Here is a 21608-nt window from a genome sequence, read left to right on the forward strand (position 1 = left end):
TGGTACAAAATAACATTCATCACTTCCACAGCATTTTCTGGAGGGGGGACGGGCGTTGCCTACCTGCCTCTCTGGAAATTTGCATGAAGGACTCGACTCCTTTTTCTCCATAATTCCCTTCAGATGCCAAAGTGGATACATAATTCCATCCCAAAGCTTTCACAATGTCCACCATTGCTTGTGCTTGGAAGGAATCTGGAGGAACCACACGTGAGAAGAAATCATAGCGCCTGTCATCACTCAACTCTGGTGCAGTTGAGGCATAACTGATTTGTGGGATCTGTAGAAAAAAATAATTTCTGATAAATATACATATTCATACACTCATGGCACTTCTTGCAGCAGTCAGCTGAAGCTGTTGGCTCCAGCTGAGCTTTGCCTTCACTGTTTCCATCTCTATTTCTCCACCAAGTTCCCTTACAGTGCACAAGCCGAAGAAACAATCTTTTCATTGACTTCCAGTTACACAAATAAAATGGTTAAACAATTGAAGACAACTGTATATGTGCACATCCATAATGTCTTCCTTTCAGGCAGTCTAACCCCAAAACACAGCACACAAACCACTTTAATCACTATGGTCCTTTTGTTGGTGTCCTGCTTTTACCAGCATCAGGTGATTTGGGTCCCTGAACGTAACCAAGGTTCAATCTCCACCTGCCATCGCTGGCTGAAAGTCAGGAAGACCCTTCATCAACTTTTGGAGAATGAAGGGTCCAGACTTAAGCAAAAATACGTTAATTTTTTATTCTTTCTGATGGAGAACAGTCGTGGAGGTTGCTGGGCGTGGACACCTCTGTCCCACAGGCACAGCCTGGTCACAGCTCAGCTCTGTCCCAGCAAACCAGCCATGCTTTCCTCCTCCCAGCAGAGTGTGAGGGTGACTTTTTGTAACAGAGAGAACAGAATATTGTTCAGGACTATTTTCTCCTTGATAACCAAGTCCCTGAGCAGTTATTGAGCTGACAGAATGTTAATCCCCAAACCCATTATGCAATTGTTTGAGTAACAGTCTGGGACTGCTCCTTAAATTAAGGAACCTGCCATAACTCTCACTTGAGATGCCACAGAGGGAAAAAGCAGCTTTGCAATACACACAAACATGATCATATATAATGATCTGAGACTTCTGCCTGAGGAAAGGTCAGCACTTCATGCCTCAGCACAAGCAGCTCCTGCATTCTCATATTTTGTCTCTGCAGAGCACTCTACAAGTATTTATTAGCTTTCCTGCCTTCTCAGAAAAATAAACATTGTATTTCCCCAGGATCAACTCTGCAAAGGGCTCAGCACCTTTGATTCCACAGAGATCAGGAGCACAGGAGAGCAAATTTCCCCAGGATACACATTATATCTGTACAGTTCCGTGGACAGTTGCAGCTTCTACAGCAGAGGAAAAGCAGCCACTTAGAGCAAAATTGGTGCTGCAGACCCAGCAGAATGAACAGAGAGAGAACTTTGCATGAAACCATTCACAGCGATTAACTGCCCCAACACTTGTTAGCACTCAACCTAAACAAACATGTAAACTTTTAGAGATTCATAGAATTCCCTGAGCTGGGAGGGACCCACAAGGGTCATCAGTCCAACCCCTGGCTCTGCACAGACACCCCAACAATCCCATCCTGTCCCTCAGAGCGTTGTCCAAACCCTCCTGCAGCTCTGGCAGCCTTGGGACTGTGCCCACTGCCCTGGGGAGCCTGTTCAGTGCCAACCACCCTCTGGGGGAAGAACCTTTCCCTGAGATTCAGCCCTTCCCCGGGGGCTGTCCCAGCTCCAGCCCTTCCCGGGGGCTGTCCCAGCTCCAGCCCTTCCCGGGGGGCTGTCCCAGCTCCAGCCCTTCCCCGGGGGCTGTCCCAGCTCCAACCCTTCCCCGGGGGCTGTCCCTGCTCACCCCGAGCAGAGGTCGGAGCTGCCCCTCAGGAGGAGCCTCAGCCCCTGCTGGGGTCTGACCTCAGTCTCATCTCTCCAGCTGAACACACCAAGTGCCCTCAGCTGCTCCTCATCCGGCCCCCAGACCCTTCCCCATCCCTGTGTCCCTCCTTTGGACACTCTCTTTAGATCTTTCCTTTATTGTGGCCCCCAAACTGCCCCCAGGACTCGAGGAGAGGCTGCCCCAGGTCAGAGCAGAGCGGGACAATCCCCTCCTCACCAGTGATGCTGTGCCTGGTGCCCCCAGGGCAGGGTTGGCCCTCCTGGCTGCCAGGGCACTGCTGACAGTGAGCAGAGCCGGGGCTGTGGCTGTGATGGAGCTGGAGATGTGAATGCCCATCACTGGCAGGGCAGAGGAGGTTAATCAGGCTGAGAGCTGGGCTGCTTTAGGTCTGGAGTGCAAGACAGCAGTTGTCTCCAGAAGCCTTGCCAGATTTATTTTACGTCTGGGGCTTGTGAACAGCAAGACTTTAGAGTGCTCCAGTCACAGAAGATTAAAGAAGTTCAAACTGAGGCTGCTGGAAGAGCCCAGAGCGCTGCTGACCGTGGGGATGGGATTGACTCGCTCAGCACTTTGCCCAGGGGCCAGCAAGGCTTGGGCAGCTCTCAGAGAGAGGGATAACACCAACTTATCAGTCCTGAGGCCCTGGCACAGGGTGCCCAGAGAAGCTGTGGCTGCCCCAGCCCTGGAAGTGTCCCAGGCCAGCTTGGAGCAATGGAAGGTGTCCCTGCCCACGGCAGGGGTGGCACTGGGTGGGCTTTGAGGTCCCTTCCCACCCAAACCAGTCTGGGATTCTGTGATCAGGGTTCTTCATTTTTAATCTACCTGAGGGATGATTTTCAGCTAACACCAATCTGCTGTGGGTGCACAGAAAATTCTAGGCACCCTGGCTATCAAAAAGGAGTTAAATTCCTAATTTGTCCATGCCTACAGCTGCTGTTGTAAGAAATGACTGATGACATTCAGGTGGAATACTTAACCTTTTTAACCCACTGATAATTAGACAAGCACCCAGTGCACATCCATAGTCCCCCCCGCCCCACCCCAGCCTGTACTGACAGAGCCAAGTGCTGCTTTTTTCAGTTATAAATAAAAGAAATTATGAAATATCAATTTTTATCTGTGGCAACTCTTTGTATTCCAACTTTCCAACAACATTTTTTTTCAGCTAAAAATCAAAAGGAGCATATGTTGCACTTATACAAAACCCAAAGCTGCTATAGAACTTGCTGCCATGCTCATATTCTTTAGGAGACTTCATGGATTTTAAGCCTTTTTCCACTGTTCATAAAATATTAACTACTTCAGGCTGGAGTATAAAAAGCATATATTGGGGGTTTTACCAACACTTCTGACACAATGCATAAAAGGAACATAAAGTTATATGTATGAGGAGTTTTCCTCCCTTTTTTTTTGAATACAGAGAGAAAAGTCTTTCAAAGGATATGATGTGGGCTGCAGCCATCAGAGCTGCACTTTGCGTGTCAGAGAATGTTGCAGACACCTACAAAAGACATTTTCCCTTCCTGCACAGCATCCCAAATGTCCAAACTGATCATCTGTTTACATCAGCTAAAATCCCCAGTTCAGCAAGACCCAGCCCCAAGCTGGCCAATGCCACCATTCCAGGGAGAACAAGAGGATTTTAATGAGGTTCTCTTGGTTTATGTTTGTTTGTTTAATTAACTGGATAAATATTTTCTGTCTCTTCACTGATGTATTTTTCTTTCATTATTGATAAAATAAAGATGCTCTTTGTTACCAGCATCTCACACTCAAAACTGGAGTTTAAAGAAGGCAGCTTTCTCTTTCATCACCGTTTTCCTGCTTTCTGTTCTGAAACAAGCCTGAAACCTCCAAAAGCTCTAAGGAATCACAGCCTGCTCTCCAAATGGCTCCAGGCTGGCAGAGGAGGGAGCAGATCACTGGTGTGGCAGGCAGGTTTTCCTGAAGTCTCTGTGTTTTCAGGACTATGGCAAACATCCCACTCAGGAGTTTTACATGTGCTTTGCCTGCCTGATGTTCTGCTTACAGTGAGGGTGAATGATTAATGCTGGGAACACTGCTTTAGTCAGTGATTAATTAATGTTAATTTATTTTTAACATTGAACATTATTCTTCATTTATTTCATTTTCTTCTGCTAATGAAGGGCTGTCTCTGGATCCCACTTGTTGTCCTGGTTGAAAAGCAGGTCCTGCTTGTGAGCAGCTGCACCAAGAGCCACAGCAGAAAGGCACCAAGGATCAACTCCTCTCTCTGAGGGTGTCCTAAATCACTCCTTCCAGCATCAAACATTTCCCAACAACAGTTTTGGAACAGGGTATTTCAGAGCAAAACCCAACTGAAATACAAACTTGCTGTTCCAGTTTTCCATTTCGAGCTCATGTTGTGTTATCTCCCCGTCCCATGTCATCGTCCTCCTCCTCTCCCTGTTCTTTCCAAGCAAAACAAGACTTGGTCAGCTCCTCTGTTAACAGCCAAGTGTCTCAGCTGGGAACACACAAGAGCCCCCAGGCCAGAGGACAAACCAACTCTCCCTGAAGTTCCAAGAGTTGCTGTCCACCTTCCTCCCCCCCCACCCCAGCACTGCTGCAGAGTCACTTCCATGGCCAAGGACCCCACAAAGCACCAAACCCAGAAAATAATTATTGCTACTGTGCTGATTCAAATGGGATTGAGTTCAGCTCCATCTCCTTAGTAACTTATTAAAAAGTTAATAAAATGGTGCACCTGAACCCACCTCACCAATGACAGCAGTCAGGGAACTTCAGAAGAGGCAATTTCCCTGAGGGCCTTGGCAATTAAGATAATGCAGGAGAGCACCTATTGAGCTATTAATGAGCTCCCACCAGGGCACTATTAAGTTCACAGTTTGCTGCATTTGTACTTTCCCTTTCCTATTAAGTTTTATTGATATGGTTTCCTGACAATAGGAGAAGCCCCCTGGTCTGACAGAGCCTCTCGAGCCATCGTGCTGGGCAGGGCAGGGCAGGGTCAGGCCACACAACCTGCAAACCCCTGCAAACAGCCCAGCTCTGCCCAAGTGAGACTCCTGGAGATCTGCAAAACTCCGTGGAGTGAACTAATGGGTGAGGAACAGTCTTGAATCTGTTCAGGGCTCTGTTTGTCACGTCAGGATTTAACCAGCATTTGGTGCAGCTACTCCTTGTTCACCATCCACGTCCCAAGCTGCAGGACAAACAGCTCCAGCCTCCTGCAAACTGCAGACACCTGGGTTCACTGCCTTGAGCTCAGTCACCTGGAGTTTTTACCTGGCTGTTTTCTCTGGGCAAAACCCCCTCTACGCTCTTTTCATCTGCACTTTGCCTTCTGAACAAGAAGAAAATCTAGCAGGAAGTTCCAGAAATCCAGATATCCAGTGGAAGTGTCGCTGCCCATGGCAGAGGGTGGAACCAGATGACCTTTGAGATCCCTTCCAACCCAAACCATGCTGCGATTCTATGAAAATTTTAACCAAGATGCAAAATCAGAGCAGAGCATGGCTAAAAGCTTGCAAAGACAGTCGAATGAATCTTCCTGCTGATTCCCACTAGGCTGGAACTGGAGCTCCCCCTGTTCCTCAGGACTGGGCTCCCTGGGCTGATGTGATGGCCCCGGCTCTCAGTGCCCAGCAGCACTCACAGCACATGGCAGCTACCAGACATGGGGTGTATGGAACCCAAAATCACCTCTGCCTTTTGTTCCCCTCCCTTCCAGCCCTTCCAAAACCCAAACCCTGCCAAAGCAGTGTCAATCAAGTGTCAACTGGCATCAAATCAAGGTGTCAGTCAAGCAGCACGTGCTCTTTTGCTGCCCTGAAAGGTGCAGATGAAAACAAATATGACTGCAATTCTTGCCCTAGGGCTCTTAAAAGACATGGAACAGCATCCCCAACACTCAGGCAATGATGAGAACAAATCCTTCTAAAGCACTTTGATAATCCCTTCTCTTATTATGTTTCAGGGTGAAATTTGACCAGTAGGGCACTTCGAGTTGGTTTTTATACTCCAGAATCAAACGTTGACAATGAAAAAATGAGGCAAAACAAGGAAAGTTTTCATGTAAACCAATTTTAAGGGCAATAGAAAGTATCTTTGTACAGCACCAGAAGGTGTTTGGAGATGGCAAACGAGAGCAAATTCCGAGCAGTGAACAAAACCAGCACAGCGAGAGAAGGGCACCTGCAAAACCATTAATGTATTTACAGTTCACCTCAGTTTCTCTGTTTACCAATTATTAAAGCCACCAGTGTTCAAACACGGCCCTGTTTGCTCACAGCACCAGCTCTCCTGGGTTATCCCACTGTGAATTCCTAATGATGTATTAGAGACCAGCACAACCACCCAGGAGGGACTGGGCTCCATATTTCATAAGGTACAAATACAAATATGAGCAACACCAGATACAATTGAGGAGCTGAGCCTGGAGGAGATGAAGTGCATTTGATGAAACAGAAATATCTTCAAGAGCAACGTCAAGAAAATAAACCCAATAAACGATTCATGCACATGAATCTTGCTTGTATTTATGTTGGCTCATTCCAAGCTGGGTGAGCTCCATCTCACATTCCTTGTCCAGTATTAGGACTTCAGCCAACAGGTGAAGGTCTATTAACATGACAACCAAAGTGTTCAGCATCAGCTGAACCTCCAGCAGAGCTCTCAAGCCTCCTGTAAGTTCTGGTTTCCGACAGAGTTTTCAAATGGGATGGCACAATTCCATACTCATGGAGGACTATAGATGTTCTTGAGAAATCATCAGTGCAAACTGGACCAGGTCACTGCCTGGGGACCTCTCAGGATCAGGGGATTGAAGAACAACAGTGGCAGGAGAACAAAGGAGTGTCAGGAAGGGCCGTGGGCTGACAGGACACAGGGAACTGCAGGAGCCAGGGGGCTGCTTCACGAGGCCTTGGAAATAAGGCCTTTTAGAATTGCCAACTCCTCCTTACATTATTATAATGGATGGAATCCATTACTGCAACAAACACCTCCAGTGCTACTGTGGTTGTCTCAAACAAGTGGCCTCCTAATTGGACACATCTCTTAAAAATTAATTTCAACCTGGAAAGAGCACATGAAAGAGCCCATTTCCAGGCACATAAATCAATGTTCATCCCCACCAAAACTGTCATAGCACTAAATGGAAAGACATCCTGAATGATATTGGCAAGCTGGGAGTATTGTCCTTATCTACAAGGTCTCTACTGCTTCCTTTTCTAGAGCGAGAAAGCACTGCAGAAAAAAACAATTGTAGCAATTAAGGAAACAATAATTACAGCAATTAGTACTGCCCACATGGCTCATGGGAGCACTTTGTCAGCTCAGACAGAAAACAGGAAGAAAAAATCATAAACACGCAGCAAAATGAGAGGTGTCCATAAATATGAGCTATCCCTGTGTTTCATCCTGTGCCTGGAACAAAGTCTGCTTGTGACTGTGGTGAGTTTATGGCATAGCTTGGGTTGTTGTACATGAAAAATGGGAGGTGATCTCACAGCTTTTAAGTGCTAAAAGATTCTTGGACAGATGAATTGAAACCAGCACCCACAAATGTAATGAAAATCAGCCACAGCACAAAAATAAGGATCTTATCCCCTTGGAAAGCTGTAAATAATACTGTCCTTCTAATAAACAAGGACATAACACCTGTTTACATGCTGTGGGTTAAGAATTGGTCACTTACAGCTTATTAGGAATAAACTCTTTACCAAAATGCTTTACTTTCCATCTCTGGAAGTGTTCCAGGTCAGGTTGGACAGAGCTTGGAGCAACCTGGGCTAGTGGGAGGTGTCCCTGTCTGTGGCAGGGGGTGGAAGGAGAGGAGCTTTAAGGTCCTTCCAACCCAAACCAGACTGTGATCCTGTGATTCTTTTCCAGGGGCAAAAAGCCTTCTTCACAACCAGGTTCCTCGATGAGCTGATTCCAAAGGTTTGTGATCCTTAAATACAACTCAGGGAGGGCCGTGGAGCGAGCTGTGCCAGGCAGCTCCCCTGGCACTGCCAGCACAGAAATAGAGCCCTTTGAGGGAGGCAGAGCAGGGCTCCAGCACCACTGTCAGTACAGCACATTGGCTTAGAAATAGGTGAGGCCCGAGTGGAATTGAGCTGTTCTCACACTCTGTGGCCTTCAGAGAATTACTTCAATAACCCCCCCCTGTCCCTGCTGCAGCTCGGACACAAAAGCTTCACACAAATTAAAGCCTCCTCCTTTAAGAGACAAAAATATGTTCCTCTGTGCAGCCAAAGACGTCGTGTTCTTTCCCATCCCTTCGCTGTTGTGTTCCAGCACACCCACAGCAACAGCAAAAATAGGTTCCTCTTGTTTGCAGGTATTATTTGTGTTTGCAGGACCAACCCTCGTCATCTGAATGGCTAATTTCTCCAGTAAATTGTCACACCTTGATAACTTCTTTTGTTTAAAACTGTTCCTTGAAGAAAAAGTGACCAGAAATCAGTATTTGAATTCATACTGCAATGGAAAAAGATTTTTAGATACACACTTGTCTGATTTGTGTGTGTGCAAATTCCTCTTTGAGAATAAAGCTGTGTTTATGTAATCATGAAGAAGATCCTTTCTGTGATCACTTCTCAGAAGTAAAATTAACTTGTATTTATATTACTCACATTTTAATTTCCCTTGCTTTATCTATATTTTGAGTCAATAATATTAAAGTTAAAATCTAATTTATAATTTTTAATTACTGTTTTGAGGCTGTTGGAATGCAAAGATCCTTCTTTACGTTGAGGGAAGGCTGCCTGGGAGCCACCAGACCCCTCCCAGTCCCATGGACAGGGCACAGCGATGCAGGGGGTGAGGGCTGGGCACTCCAACCTCCCCCATCCCGTGCACGTGGCAGAGATTCCTCTGCTCACCCCTGGTCAGGACGGGTCCACCCTCCCTGCCTCACAGACAGAAGCCAAAATATTCCCTGGATGACCCAACAAACACATCCAGGTACAGGAACCACCCCCAAACAGGAATATTTATCTGCTGCACCACAGGGATTGTTGAGACTGAAGGCAAAGGCACCTTGCAAGGGTGGAACTTCCCCAGTTTATGTGTTCAAGTGAAATACTCACTCGTTAAGAATTCCAGCTGGCTTGCCCATAAACCAGGATAAAGCTGTCCTGGTGTGCAGGTCCTGGGGCTGAGCTCTGCCCAGCACAGCACATTGGGCTGCTCAGCACTAACCAGAATATTCCTCCCAGGGTCCATCAGTCAGAACATCAGAGATGATGGCCCAGCCATTGCAATGCAAGAATGCACAGCTCTTCATATTTTAACTCCAGCCCTGCTAGATGAGAGCCTGGGAGTGATATTAAACTAATGGATGGTGCTTTGCTGGAGGCAGTTTGAAATCTTAACAAAGCTTCAAAGGATCTGCTCTATTAGGAGCTGATACTTCAAGGCAATTTTTAGCTGAAGCCACGTAAGGGGATGGGAGCACAGGGACCCCACAGCCCTTCTAATGGCCACATTTTTGTAATCAGATGCTACAACAAAGCTGCTTATGCAGCAATAGCTGTTCAGCCTCATGCTGGGATTCAAATTCAGCCTACAAATAACACACATGGATATTGTGTCACACTGTGATCCCATGGCACACCCCAGTGTCTAAGGCATAATTGCAAAGATACTGCATGAAAGAGAGAGAATGAACAAGTTCAGAACAGACATATTTTGTGTTCTCTGAGTGTCTGCTAAGCCCAAATCTACCTTTGGGGTTGTTTACTTCTACCACAGCCTGAGGAGGCACAAGAGCTACAACCAACAGCTCAAACAGGCAACATCATTCCAAAGGGAAGAGACCAAGGGCTGTCCTTTAAATGCTCCAGCCCCGTCCTTGGCAGGACAAGGGGAATGGCTTTAGGCTGAAAGATGGTGGATTTATATGGAATATTGGGAAGAAATCCTTCCCTGGGAGGGTGGGCAGGCCCTGGCACAGGGTGCCCAGAGAAGCTGTGGCTGCCCCAGCCCTGGAAGTGCCCAAGGCCAGGTTGGAGCACCCTGTGCTGGTGGAAGGTGTCCCTGCCCACGACCAGGTTTAAGGTCCCTTCCAACCCAAACCAGTCTGGGATTCTACAACAATTCTATGCACATAGAAGCAGAGGGAGACAGAGTGTGAACACACTGTCAGGATCTTCTAGATGCCAAAAAATACACCCATTCCTATGGCATTCAGATTTCCATCAAGCAGGACATTCTCAGAGGGGTCATTTCTACCATTCAAAGTGCTGAGCAGAGAACCAGAGCCCATCCATGCCCTATGCTCAGTTCTGGGACACAGTAGATGTGTTTTCATCTCTTTCCACGTGTACCATTCCCATCCCCTGCCTGCATTCCCAAAACCTGAGAGGCCAGTCTCTGTGCACGGGCAGAGCAGTGATGGATGGACACCAAGCACAAACACAAACATGTTTGCAGTGATTGGAGCTTCCACATCCAAATACGGACTCACCAGTTCTAATTCTTTTGAAAATAAATCAGAACCAGAAGATAAACAGAGTGAAGCAGCTTTTGTGTTTTATTTATGTGTACACACTGCTCCATTCATCCCAAACACATAATTGAACCTTATATTGTCTATGCATATTTTAAAAGGTTTTTAATCTGCAAGTATAAAATCTCATTGATTTTGAAAGTAGCCCGATAAAGACAACACCAGTAACGACTTATTCAGCAGACAGGCTGGAAGACAGAAGAGCTCAGTAGCACAGCACAGTTTTCTGAAAGTAATACACAAACACAGGCACACAAACCCACCCTGGCAGAAACAAATTGCAGAGTGGTGCAAGGGGAAACAATCAGCCCTCAGAGCTGAGTTATCAGGCTCAATGAAAGCTGTCGAGTTCAGATTGGAGCAGATCTCATAATTGCCTTTCTAGAGGAGCATCCGTGTTTATGTTGTGGAAAATAAGGCTGTGATTTGAATATTTATTCCCAAATTTTCAATATAGCGAAGTGCCTGATAGCCAGGGAGAATCAAGCCAGTGGCCTTGCCTTTGCAGAGTGACACATCCAAAATTTGGAGGGGCACATTTATCTATATAAGGGGTTATTTCTAATTTCAGTGTACAGTTTAACTTTGGGCAAGCAGCTGAATACCATAAGGAGCAAAACTGAGTTCCTGGGGATGACTCTCACTGATCAGCTATTGCAAAAGTAAGAGTGTGTTCTGATTAACACATCTCCAAGTGTTCATGTTAAGGGAGAGTCTTGACCTCCTCCATCTCCCCTCCCTACAAATCCCCCAAGGGGATCAGCTGCAGTAAAATGGTGTTTAAACAGGGTTTCTGGAGCTCATCTTTCCTTATTTCCTTCCATGTCATACTGGAAGTATCTTTGAAATTATAAATTTGTCAGAATCACACAAAGCACTGTGGGTTTGTCCTGCTCACACGCTGTGCCTGAGTGAACAGCTCTGTTTGAGCTCCAGCTGTCCTGGTGTGCATTGGCACCTTATTGAAAGGCTGAGGCAAGAGAAAAACTGTGGGTTCAAAAGAACCTGTGCAAGCCCCTGTCTGAAGCTCACCCCAGTTCTGGTCATGCACTTCTACACATCCTAACAGGCTGTTCCACCTTTTCCTTCCCCCTGGAGTCTCCCTGCTCTGGCAGCAGCCCAGGGTGAGACCACGGTGTGGTCACTGCAACGGCAATGACGGACCTAGAGCTGCAAAATAATCCTCATTTCTGAGCAGAGCAGCCAACCTCCCCCCACTGAACCATTCCCTGTCCTTGTGGCAGCAGCAGCATTCCTGTGAGCCTGCCCAGTGACGTCAAGGACATCAATTCCTTCTAAGCCCAAGGTCTCCTGACGTGCCTGTGACGCTCCACGCACTGTCGGGGCGTGTGAGGACCCACCTGGCACCACGTGTGGGGATAAAGGAGTCAGGAAACACACCACAGCTCTCCATTAACATCCTGAATATTGCACTAATGTCTAATACTCTCACCAGTCAGGATGAGACTGGATGCACAGAGCTGATTATCCCATCTCTGTGTGTACAGGTGAGTCCTCCTTCCTGCTGTAAACTGATTGCAACAATGGCCAGAGACAAGGCATGGCCTAAAGGAACTCAAAATCTAAATTATCCATTGTTTCTTTTATCTTCTTTTTTTTTTTTCCCACTAGCACAAATTATCTTCTTTTACATTATGAAATCCAGAAGATCATTTCAGAGCATTTAAGATGTGCCAAGTTTTGGTGGCAGCCAGTTCATACAGCACAGAGCTCTTTCCTACAGCAAGGGAACAATACTGCATGTGGGGAAGAGCACAGCTCTGTGTTTTTATCTCATAACCCTTACAAACAGTGTGGACAACAGGGAATTGCCATATGGTATTTTAGTAAAGATGTGAATGTATTTTCAGTATCACATAAATGGAGATTTTGCTCCTGGTAAGAACAGCCCTTGCAAAACCTTAGTTTAGTGCTGAAGACACAGCCCAGGATACTGGAGTTTGCCTCTGTGACCAACTCCCTGAGAACCTGTTTGTGTCTCTGTGTTCCAGGTTATCACCTCTGCTGCAGAAGTGGCAGCTCTGCCAGAGACAAACCTGGCTGTTCAGCCAGGGCAGGAGAAGTTTCGTGACACAAAGTTTACGACATGCACCTTCCCAGCACGGGGCAGCCAACACACGACCCTTCCCAGGCACTGCCTTCTCCCAGCAGGTTCTCCCTGCTGTGAGCCCCCACATTCCCACACAGCCATTCCCTTTTCACTGCCAGACCGGCCCCTGCACCTCCTTTTCCTCTGCCCTGCACCCAAGGCATCGCCAGCCTGGCTGCCGAGGATGAGCCCTGTGCTGGAGTCACAGGGAATCACAGAACCCCACAACTGCTCGGGTTGGAAAAGCCCTTGAGACCATCAAGTCCAGCTGCTCCCCAGCACTGCCCAGGCAGCCCTGGCCATGTCCCCAAGTGCCACATCCACACGGCTTTTACACCCCCCAGGGATGGGGACTCCACCCTGCCCTGGGCAGCTGTGCCAGGGCTGGACAAACTTTTTGGGGAAGAAATCTTTTGTAATATCCAACCTGTCCCTCCCCTGGCACAGCCTGGAGGCTGTTCCCTCTCCTCCTGTCCCTGTTCCCTGGGAGCAGAGCCCGACCCCCCCGGCTCCCCCCTCCTGTCAGGGATTGCAGAGCCAGAAGGTCCCTTGAATCCCAGTCACTCAATGTTCCTTCAGAAAGGGGAGGAGGCCCCACTGCAGGGCCCTGCACTGACCCAGGGCATGGGGATGTTCCACCAGGGACACGGAGGGATTATTTTTAGACTGCCTTTGATTTCATATTTTCTTTAATCCAAAATAAACATTATCACAAGTAAAAGGGCCTGTTGTGTCCTCTGAGCATCAGACACCAAGCAAGGTCCTTCAGGACGCAGACTTGAGGCAGAAAGGAGAGCGAGGAAATGCGGTGAGGAGAGAGGGAAGGGAGAGGGGATTGTAATTCTGGGAGAAATCTACATTTGACATTTCTTCAACCACATATACAAGAGTTATAGGGCATAATGAAGTTTCAGTGAATATCTATACCTTTTATTTGCTTATATTTCATCTCTGGCCTTTTACAAAGTGCATCATCACCATGTAATTCTACATATATATAAATATTTATGCATTATTACGGGAAAAACACAAGGCAATCACACTTTTACCTTCACTGGTTTTCTTCACCTCAACATTAAGCTTGCCAGCTAAATAATTACATTTCTTCTTATCTAACTTGTGGGAAAACAAATTTAATAACAGAAATACAGCTAGAAAGACGAATACTTAGGGGAGAATAATTTTCAGACTTAAACTTCACAAGCTCAATAGATTATTCTGGACACTGGATAATTACTCGGCATGTCTTTATCGCAAAAGTGCCCGGACATTCTAATTAATCCAAATTACTTTCTAAGGGCCGTGTTATTAGACTCATGCAGGAGCAAGCAGATATAGAAATATTTTTATTTTTTTCAAGGTCTCTACCAGCTCAGCCTTTTGGCACCCTGATGGAAACCACTCTGGAGCAGCAGCAGCTCCTTCCCTCGCCTTGAGCAGGGCAGAGGAGCCCACAGTGAAGAGTGTGCAGCAAGAGACCTGCAGAAGGACCTGCACAGCCTGGGCCAGGCTCTTCTTTCACAAACACAAACATTGCCAAAACAGAGAGGGGAGGAACAGTTCAAAGCATAGAACTGCTGAGGCTGGAAAACCCCTCTGGGATCATCAAGGATTGAACTCATCCCGAGGAAAACGCTCCAACAGACAGTTCCAGTGACTAAAACACCCTGTCCTAGTCCTCACCTGCCTTGCTCTTCCCTTTGCTGCACTGGCCAGTGTTAGTTCAGCACTAATTTAGTTTTCAGCCACTGAAAAAGGATCTCAGTTCTCTACACCAAGTGTCCTTTGGAAGTTTTATGTGTGCAAAGTTGGAGTGAATTGCTGTCAGTGTTCAATAGATGGGATATCAGATGCAGCTGCGAATCAAAGAAAACGTGTACATACAGCCTAAAGTGAATTTACACCTAAAGTAAGTCAGGTGTAATTTGTGTTCTCTCCTGACAGCAGAACTGTTACAGTAGACTTGACCTGTTATGCTTGCCATGGGTGTGTGGAGCTGGGCTTATTTACAGCTTGAAATGAAGGGAGAAGAAAATCAAGTGCAAATAAAGCCACTTTAACTCAGATTCTAAAATACTTTCAAAACAAACTTGATAGTTTTCTTCCTGCAATTCCTTTAGCAGGAAAAATACAGGTACCCTGGAAATGTGAATGGTACCTGGAGGACCTACATACCAAAATTTGGAATAGCTTTTCTCCAGCAGCCTGACAACTTGGGCTCTCTGGCACTGGATGGGCTTGGCCAGTTCACTGCAGCACCTACAACTTGGCTTAAGCTCTGAGAGATCAAACTAATGGGCTCCCTGGGCAGCCTTGTATTTCCCTAACCTTTCTTTCCATGCTTGACTCTCCCAGTCCTGGGGATTTCGCTGGCAGCTCTGGCCTGCAGCTCTGTGGAAGGTTTTCCAGCTGACCCACACACAGGGCAGGGGAGCTCCGTCAAGATGAAAGATGTGGCTCTGACCCCGGAGAGCTCTGAAGATAAAAGGAACAGAACCCACTGCTGGAAAGCACTGAACATTACAAGATCCCTGCTCCATGGAAAGGCTGCTGGTGCTGGCAGTTCCTTCTGCTCAGCATCGCTGAGCTTTGGTCCTGCAAGGCACCGATGCACCCAGAGCCAACGGGGCAGAGCAGCCTGTTTGCCTCCAGGAGGGAGGGAGCGTGGAGGCAGAGCTGAGGAACAGCTGCAGGCAAGAAGGGATGATGTGATATCACGTATTTTCCCTTTCACGAGGCAAAATGGTACACAGAGCGTCACAGCCACAGCTGGTGAAAACTGCCATTGGCCTCAATGGAGCTCCACAACATCCCACAGCTGGAAGATCTGATGCACAGAATTAACACAGCCATGAATGGTGCTCTGCAAACACTTGTGCATCTGTATTTATCACATTAAAATGGGCACCGTGACTCCGGAGATCACCTCATGTTTATGCATGTGCAGTTTACACCCTCTATCACTGCTGGTTTTTTAGCTCTCACTGAACAGCCATTTCTGAAGGAAGGTTTGTGCAGAATGGGGGGTGTCACCTCACTCTGAAGCCCTGACTGTAACAGCCCTCCCCACTCAGCACAGCACATGCAGCAGTGCCTGCAGGGCCAGGGGAAGAGGAGCCTGATGGGATGGTGGTGATGGGCTCTGATTCACCCATCAGGCCCTGGCCAGCAGGGCCAGGCTCAGCTCGTCAGCCTGGCTGACAGGGATCAGACAAGCTCCACGACCCCTGGTTACAGGAACCCAGAGCCATGGCAGTGGCTGAGCTCTCTGCAGGAACAGCTTGGCCCTTCCAGCTCCAATTCCACAAACAAGGAGAGGGGAGAGAGGATGAGAACAGGGGCAAGAGGAGAGGAAGGGGAGGACACGGAGGATGGAAAGGGAGAAGGGGTCTTTACTCTCCACTTGAAAATACACCAACAGTTTTGAATGAACCAAGTCCTCACACGAATGCTAAATGTCAGTGTGAGCTTTCCCAGGCAAGGAGCAAACTGGGACTCTCACTTCTCTGGGATAAGCCCTAATCAAATATGAGTGACAAATAAAACCCCAGACATTTTTCCAAATGCTCCACACATGACTCCTGTTCCTTTGTTGCACCTCCTGCCCTGACTCTGTGGCACAGCAGCATTTTATCAGGATGCTGGTGGCTTTTGAATGCCACCTCCTCACCACACTTAGATCTTACAAGTGTCTGTCAGATCCCTCCGTGTCAGCTTTAGAAAGGAGCACAGGCTTTATTTCCTTCTCCTTCATTACTTATTTTTCCAATTCCCTTCCCTCCGGTTATTTATTCCTCCGGAGGATAAAAGCACAGCAAAGGAACAAGCCCCTTGTGCACACTTCATCAAGATCTGCAGCCTTGCTGCTAATTACTGCAGTCACAGCTCTGGGCTGACAGCAGCTCCCGGGATGGGGCTGGGCAGGTTGTGCTAACCCTGCACTTTACCAGGCACTGCATCACACCACGTTTTCCCAGCCCAGGAGCACAGGAATTTTTTTGATACGCCGTGTTCTGGTATCACAAGCAACCAACAGGAAAATTAGCATTGTAAAATGGCAACCTCATTTAGATAAGCACCATGTGAATCCATCTAATTTGTATACAGAGTCATTATATGGTCACAACTGAGTGACTCAAGCCTCTCTCTTTTCTTCTGCTTCCCCCCCCTCTCCTAAATACCAGTGCTCTGGGAGTATCCTTAGTTAGTTCTGCATTGCTGCCAGCTCCCTGGCAGCACTAAGGAGCAGGAGCATTGTTGTCCCTGGCTGGGGAATGACAGCTGTCAGTGAGGGGTGCAGCAGCTCTGCCTCACACCAGGGGAGCCCCAGCAGCCACCCCCTCTTGTCGAGGATGCTGCCCCCACCTCTGGGCTCCAGCACCTCAGTGAGCCCCCAAAACGCCCCTTCCCAAGCTGCTGACAGGGTTTTTCTGGAGCTGCTGAGGAGCTCCCCAAAATGGAGCCACTGCACTGACACAGCCCCTGCTGCTCTTACACCCCTGGGCTGCACAGCTGGTGGGTCCCCCCACATCCCTCCCAGTGCCCCCCATTCCCTGGGGCTGCTGAGTGAGCTCTCAGCTCCCCCTGCACTGGGAACACACGTGTGCAGCCACAGCATCGGGGGTTTGTCTTCCTGCAGACTTTTCACAGCCAGAAATGCCAGAAGATTTTAACATCCATGCTGACAGCTTGGAAATCACCATGTTTAATAACAGAAAGCTGACAGGGAAACTAGATAAACAGGATTCCTCTCCACTTGCACACTGTCCCAGTCCATCTCCATTATTCCAGGCATGCAGAAGATTTGTATCTATCAAGGTGCTTACACCAGTTCCATCACCATGGCATCCCAGAGCTCTCAAGTCTTTAAAAACAGAACTAATAGCATTTTCTCCTTATTTCTCCCTTTCAAGCTTTCAAGAGAAATGCTCGACTCATTTATGGCTTTATTTTATTTATTCATTTGTTTGTGAAAGAGCCTGAGTGAAGCACATCACATCCCTTTCCTGTCAAGGAAAAGGAAAGAAAAAGAGGAGGGGAAAATAAAAAGAATTTAAAAGGATTGTCTATGTTGTTGTACGACCCCAGCACCTGTGGGTGCTCATACTGCCATGGGGACTGTTTTTCCAGGCTGACCCAGCTCCAGTGGCTGCCCAGGCTGCAGCACCATATGCCAGGTGGGATGGGAAAGCAGCAGACAGAGAGGAAGGAGCACTGCGTAATTGAGAGCAATCCTATCGAGAGCCTGGATTAATTAGTGCAGAGATCCAGCTTGAGGAAACACTCACTGCAATGCTACTGCATTTCTATAATCACCTGCACGCTCAGGAGAGCCAGTGGCACAGACACCGGGGACAGGACAGCCCCTGTCACCCCAGGGACCCAAGCACAGGGCAATGGCAAATGCATCCATCACCCCAGGAAGGGGCCTGGCACAGCCCAGCACACAACACACAAGAGGTCTTTGCATCCTCCTTCCCCTGCTCTTCTGCTGCCTTCAACTTTTCCAGGCTGGAGAAGCAGATCAGGGTATGACTATGGGGTACTGGAATTACCTGTGTTTGCTCCTTTACCTCCCCTCCCAACAGTTCTTGTGGCTTAATGAGATGGCAAGAGCCCTGCAGATCTCCTGACAGGGCTCTCTCCACCACTGCAGCCTCCTGAAGGTGCCCCAGACACAACTCCAGCCCAGCAGGAGCACAGGGGTGACCACTGGGGGCATGTTTGAACCCCATGGGGACTGTAAGGCTTTGTGCACAAGTAATGTGTCCCCAAACCCTCTGTGTTAGTGCTCCACACCTACAGATCCACTGAAAACACAGGACAAAGCAACAGCATCCTGGGTGACACAGCGAGGGAGGACTGTCCCTTTGCTGTCCCCAGACCGAGGGCACCAACCCCACTGTGTTCATTTTGGAGCTCTTAATGAGAGGGGAAAAAACCATGACAGGAAAACTCATTAAATCAGGCAGGAAAATCTCAGTTCTCCCGTTGGTACCTTCCAGGACTGAGGAAACTGGAGCTGGAAAAGGCTCTCTGCGACCCCCTCTCCACATCTAGGCCAATGCCTAGGGCACACCTTAACCCTGCAGAGTCACTCCACCCCATTTTGCCACCATAATCGAGCAGGAAGAGGCACTAATTAGCACAGAGCTGTTGCAGGAATGCATGAATATTAATGCAACCGTCCAAGCTAATTTCCCCAATTACTGCTGTTACAGCAGCTCTATTACCATCCATAAAGTGAGGATTGATATGAAGATCTTTCTAATAAGAGGGAGAACAACTGCTCCTGGAGCTCCATCACGCCTCAGCTGACACTAACAAGGGTGATTTTTTTCCCTGTGTGAAATAATAAAAATCTGTAAATATTTTAAGGATAAAAGACGCCTTCATCATTCGCTCAAAAAAACATCCCATGCAGCTTTCAGAGCTGCTTTTACAGCCATTAATGGGAACACTCTGATCTAGGGGCTGGGATCTGATGCCAGCTCCAGCAGTGAGGGGCACTGCCTTCCTGCTCCTGTTGTTGCTGGCTCTGCACCTCAAACACTGATGCCACTGCCTTTGTGGTGTAAATGCTGTTATAAAACACACACAGAGCTCCTTCATCACCGGCTGAGAGCTGAAGTTTGTCATCTCCTGCTCCTGAACTCCCAAGCACAGAGCGCTGAGCACCCAGAAAGACAGAAAGACCCATTAAAGCAATGAGCTGGTTCCTGGTTTGGGCTCTTTATTCCAGATTTCACATTGCTACTCCCCCTCTGAAGCGGCTGAGCTCAGGAATTCATCAGTCTATGAAATGGCTGAACGATTATATGACATGTTAGAGCTTAAATGCACTTTTATTATGCATAAAGCATTACATCTTTGTATTTATTTCCTTTTGCAATGCTTTTTTACCCCTCTGCAAACACTGCCAATACTTGGATATGATAAAGCTAAAAACTACTGCAATTACAAAGAAATTAAACCATTTCCTGAGGAAAAAACCATGAGATACATTTAGAGTACATGATCAAGTTACACTGATTCAGAACAAGGGTAAACATCACTCCTGCTTCCCAACTGAAGATGACCACTGCTTGTGATTTAGTGACCCAGCCCCTCTAGATAGGTGGTGCTTAGGAGGTATAAAAGTAGGGAAGAATTAAACGAAGCAAAAGCCCACTGGTAGCAATCAACACCGGGGGAAGCTGTTAAACATCTCCCACATCAGGCTGTGATGGACCAGATGCAAGAGCCAGGAAATGAGGCAGCATTTTACATGCCCTGCTGGTCTGCAGTGTTAAAACAGCCCCTCTGTGAGCAGCCTGGAAACACTCAGGAGCCTTGGAGAGGTTTTTTTTCTCTGCTTCCACCTGCTGGTCAGACCATCCTCATTTTCACTGGAGAAGAGCACGGCAGAGGAGTTGCAGCTCGTGGGAATTTAGAGGGATGGGGTGGGAACCCCCCACCAGGGTCATGCCCACACCCAAAGCCCAGTGGCTGCACTGCAGCTTTGGGACATTCCCAGTGGGACACTGAGTAGCTCTTTGCTTTCTAGAAATGCAGCCACAGTATTATGTTTTACAATTATTTTCTGAATCACAACACGTTCGTTGCTTTGGTGGTGTTGGCAAATTCATATGCAAATACTGGACACTGTATTACACATAATCCAAACAGAAAATAAAACTGAAATGCAGCCTCATGACAGTGCCATCGTTTCTATGGTCATGCCAAGGAAGAAGAATTTCACAAATAATAATTTTGGGGGTGAAAAACAATCTCAATATCTTTCAGAAGGAGATTATTTTTTCCAGAAGGGGCATTGACTGAAAATTGGAAGAGACTCATTAAAATTGTTCCTTGAGATAATTTAATTACTATTAATGACTGTCATCCAGGATGAATATTGAATTAGAAGCAAATTCTGTTGTGATGTTCACTCAAGTACCTAAATCAGTATTTTAATGTAGATCTACTTGCTAAATATCAGCCTTATCTATTGCAGGAACCATCACAGTAATCATTGCTGTCCTTCTGCTCCTGGGGATGCTGCCCAAAGTGCAGGGATGGAACCAATGCTGGATGAGACCGCTCTGCTCATGTCAAATAACTTCAAATCTTACTTTGGAGGGCACAGCACCCCTTGAAATGTCATCTGCTCAGAGTAAACAAAGAATGCCCTAGAGAAATCTGAAGGTCTGTGTTGGGAAAGAACGAGGAAACCCCAGAAATAAAAGCCCCTGCCCGTGGCAGCTCTTGCTGGGGCATCTGTGCAGCCACTTTTGAATTTCTCATACAGGTTCACAGTCCCTGAAGGTCAGCACAGAGAATCCTGGAATGGTTTGGGTCGGAAGGGACCTTACAGATAATCCAGTTCCACCTCCTGCCAGGGGCAGGGACACCTTCACCAGGCCAGGTGGCTCCAAGCCTGGCCTTGAACACTTGCAGGGATGGGGCAGCCACCACGTCCCTCCACTCCCTGACCCCCTTCTGCAGGGTCAGCAGCCCACACCCAGGGCCCCTGTGATGCTGAGCACCTCCCACTCCCAGTACATCCCAGCCCTCCCCAGCCCTGCTGAGCTTCACCACAAGAGAGCTGCCCCTAGCCAGGTGATGCCAGGGCTGGAAGACCCTTCCCTGGCCATGGAGAAGGGAGCTGTGTCCCAGCTGGAGCCCCCTGGGCACTCAGCTGTGCCTCCACACAGCCCTGGACAGCCCTGGGACAGCCCCAGAGCCCCAGCCAGCAGCTGCACCAGCGAGGAGCTGGCCAGGTCCTGGGCCAAGTGCTGCTGGGAGACTGCAAAGCATCACAGCCCGGTAAATGATGCACTTCAGCTGCTCACACAGGGCCCTCTCAGCCTCTGCATTAATAATGTAATGAAATCATGGCCTGACAGTCAAAATGGAGCAAAACACGCTGCAAAGGGCTATTCAAACAAAACAAGTGTGGCACCACCACAGAGGAGCTGCTGTACCCTGCGAGCAGCAGCTGCCAGTCCAGTCCTGCTTTCTATTTCCTTTTTTTCTGAAACCAAGAGCCTGCCACAAACACTGTTTATGTCACCCCAGGT

General features: G+C 47.8%; 1 protein-coding gene across 3 annotated transcripts in view; it reads right to left on the bottom strand.

The window, feature by feature from the left end:
* GRM7 (glutamate metabotropic receptor 7) overlaps positions 1-21608 on the bottom strand; it is a 216276-nt gene that overhangs the window by 134891 nt on the left and 59777 nt on the right. For all 3 annotated transcript variants that reach the window (XM_050313094.1, XM_050313092.1, XM_050313093.1), the window contains exon 2: positions 64-280. In XM_050313094.1, coding sequence (XP_050169051.1) covers positions 64-280 — 217 coding nt within the window. The remainder of the gene's footprint in view (positions 1-63; positions 281-21608) is intronic.

This window comes from Myiozetetes cayanensis, unplaced genomic scaffold (genome assembly GCF_022539395.1).
Source record: "Myiozetetes cayanensis isolate MyiCay16 unplaced genomic scaffold, myiCay2020 scf18, whole genome shotgun sequence".
Taxonomy (NCBI): domain Eukaryota; kingdom Metazoa; phylum Chordata; class Aves; order Passeriformes; family Tyrannidae; genus Myiozetetes; species Myiozetetes cayanensis.